The sequence below is a fragment of the Mandrillus leucophaeus genome, unplaced genomic scaffold, assembly GCF_000951045.1.
Source record: "Mandrillus leucophaeus isolate KB7577 unplaced genomic scaffold, Mleu.le_1.0 Scaffold422, whole genome shotgun sequence".
NCBI lineage: Eukaryota > Metazoa > Chordata > Mammalia > Primates > Cercopithecidae > Mandrillus > Mandrillus leucophaeus.
In genome coordinates this window covers 1,555,303-1,558,260 of record NW_012104499.1, presented here as the reverse complement: position 1 = coordinate 1,558,260, position 2,958 = coordinate 1,555,303, and the positions used below count along the sequence as shown (strand labels likewise).

Below are 2,958 nucleotides of genomic sequence, written 5' to 3'. Positions count from 1 at the left end.
CCAGGCAAAGACATCATGAGAAAGAAAAAAAAAATGAATACAGATATTTCTTATGAATATTGGCTCATGATTCCTAAAGAAAATACCAGCTACCTAAATCAAGCAAAATATGAAAAAATAAATTATACACAAAGACCAAATGGGATTTATCCTGCAATTCAAGGTTGGTTTGACATCCAAAAATCAATCAATGTATTACAGTGTATTACACCATAGGATGAACAAAAAATAAAACGCTTTCTTGACACAAGAAAAGTGTTTGACAAATTCAACACTTAAGAAACTAGGAGTACAAAATAACCTCCTCAAGCTGCTAGAAACCATCTACAAAATACCTGCAGGTAATATCAGAATTAACAGTGAGACTAAATGTTTTCCCTGTAAGATCAGGAAGAAGACAAAGATGTCTGCTCTTAAAATTCCTAATCAACATTGTACTGGAGGTTCTAGTCAGTGCAATTGCATAAGAAAAGGCAATAAAAGGCATTTAGACATAACAGAAGAAATAAAAGTACATTTGAAGATGACATAATCTTGAATATAGAAAATCCTAGATAGTTTATTGAAATCATGTTAGATACAATAAACATAAAAACATAATAAAAACGATGAACTTAGAATTAACCTTAAAATGACCCAAACACAAAAATCTACTTACAATATCATCAAAAAGAATAGAATACTTCTCTTTTTGCGGCTGGAACCATGGAAGGTGCAGAAGAGAAGAAGAAGAAGGTTCCTGCTGTGCCAGAAACCCTTAAGAAAAAGCGAAGGAATTTCGCAGAGCTGAAGATCAAGCGCTTGAGAAAGAAGTTTGCCCAAAAGATGCTTCGAAAGGCAAGGAGGAAGCTTATCTATGAAAAAGCGAAGCACTATCACAAGGAATATAGGCAGATGTACAGAACTGAAATTCGAATGGCGAGAATGGCAAGAAAAGCTGGCAACTTCTATGTACCTGCTGAACCCAAATTGGCATTTGTCATCAGGATCAGAGGTATCAATGGCGTGAGCCCAAAGGTCCGAAAGGTATTGCAGCTTCTTCGCCTTCGTCAAATCTTCAATGGAACCTTTGTGAAGCTCAACAAGGCTTCAATTAATATGCTGAGGATTGTAGAGCCATATATTGCCTGGGGGTAGCCCAATCTGAAGTCAGTAAATGAGCTAATCTACAAGCGTGGTTATGGCAAAATCAGTAAGAAGCAAATTGCTTTGACAGATAACGCTTTGATTGCTCGATCTCTTGGTAAATATGGCATCATCTGCATGGAGGATCTGATTCATGAGATCTATACTGTTGGAAAACGCTTCAAAGAGGCAAATAACTTCCTGTGGCCCTTCAAATTATCTTCTCCATGAGGTGGAATGAAGAAAAAGACCACCCACTTTGTAGAAGGTGGAGATGCTGGCAACAGGGAGGACCAGATCAACAGGCTTATTAGAAGAATGAACTAAGGTGTCTACTATGATTATTTTTCGAGTCTCGTCAGCTTAATAAACAGTACCTGCTCTCAAAATGAAATACATTGTTGTATTTGTGATTTTTTTTTGTTATTAGCCTGCCTCTGTCTTCCCTTAACTATTGTGGTAAGTCTGGTGTGTGATAAAATTAAGCCAAATCAACTGCCCGTTTTGTGCAAAATCAGGATCGAGTCTGAAAAACATCTCTTAGGTTTTAAAAAGGCTTTTCTCTACAAAAGATTTTGTTTTTAACCGTGCTGAGTGATTCAAAATGGGTTTATTCTAAGCCTGTTTCACAAGCATTTGTACATAATTTGTAGGTATGGTAATCCAACTTTGGTTTATGGAAAAAATTGAATTCAGTTTCTAAAATTTATTTCTTGGGCCTTCGCTTGTTTATAAACTACCATATAAATGGGTTGTTTTTCTTTTGCCTTCAAAAAAAAAATAGAATACTTGTGAATAAATATATCTAAATAAATGCAAAGTCTGTATACAGACAACCACAAAGCATCAGTAAAATAATTTAAAGACCAAATTAAAAGGAAAAAAACACCTCACGCTCATGGATTGGAAGACATAATACTGTTAAGATGGCAATATTTTAGAAGTTGTTCCACAGATTAAATGCTTTTCCTGCCAAAATCCAAACTGTCATTTATTTGCATAAATTGATAGGCCAATTATAAAATTTATAATGAAATATGAGTGTAGGTGTATTAGTTCTCTATTGCTTATGAAACAATTTACCATAAAATTAGTTACTTAACAAGACAAATACCAGGCTGCATTCCTCTGGAGATGCTAGGATAAATGCATTTCCTTGCCTTTTCCAGCTTCTAGAAGCCGCTCACATTCATTGACTTGTGGATTTATCACTCTGATTTTTATTTATGTTATTAAATCTCCTTCTTTGACTCTGACCGCACTGTTTTCTTCTTATAAGTATTCTTGCAATTATGTTGGACCTATCTAAATAATAGCAATAAACTCTTCATTTTGAGATAGTTATCTTTATTACATATGCAAAGTCCCTTTTGCCATGCAATGTAACATGTTCAGAGGCTCTGGGGAGTAGAATATCTGTGGAGGGTACAAATTCTGTCTACCAGATCAAGAGACTCGGAATTGCCAAAAAATGCCTTTTAAAAAGCAAAGTCTCAGGATTCACTTTTCCTGGTTTCAAAACTTATCACAAAGCTCTAATAATCAATACTGTATGATACTGGCATAAGGGTAGACATATAAATCAATGAAATATAATTGAGAGTCCAAAAATAAACCCTTAGTTTTATAGTCAGTTGATTTTTGTCAGATGTGCCAAGACAATTCAATAGGGGAAAATAGTATTTTCATAACATGGTGCTGAGACTACTGAACATGCAAGATAATGAAAATGGAGCTCTATCTCACAAGATGTAAAAAATGAACATGAAATGCATAAAAATCCCTTATTATGAGAGCTAAAACTATAAAACTCTTAGACAAAAATATAGAAGT

The 2,958-nt window shown here is 34.6% G+C and overlaps 1 protein-coding gene across 1 annotated transcript; it reads left to right on the top strand.

Moving 5' to 3' along the window:
* The first annotated feature begins 687 nt into the window (after window positions 1-687).
* On the top strand, window positions 688-1,452 carry LOC105548816 (60S ribosomal protein L7-like). The gene is given in 1 exon segment (XM_011993028.1): window positions 688-1,452. A coding segment is annotated over 1 exon segment (747 nt). The 5' UTR covers window positions 688-705.
* The last annotated feature ends 1,506 nt before the right edge of the window (window positions 1,453-2,958 follow it).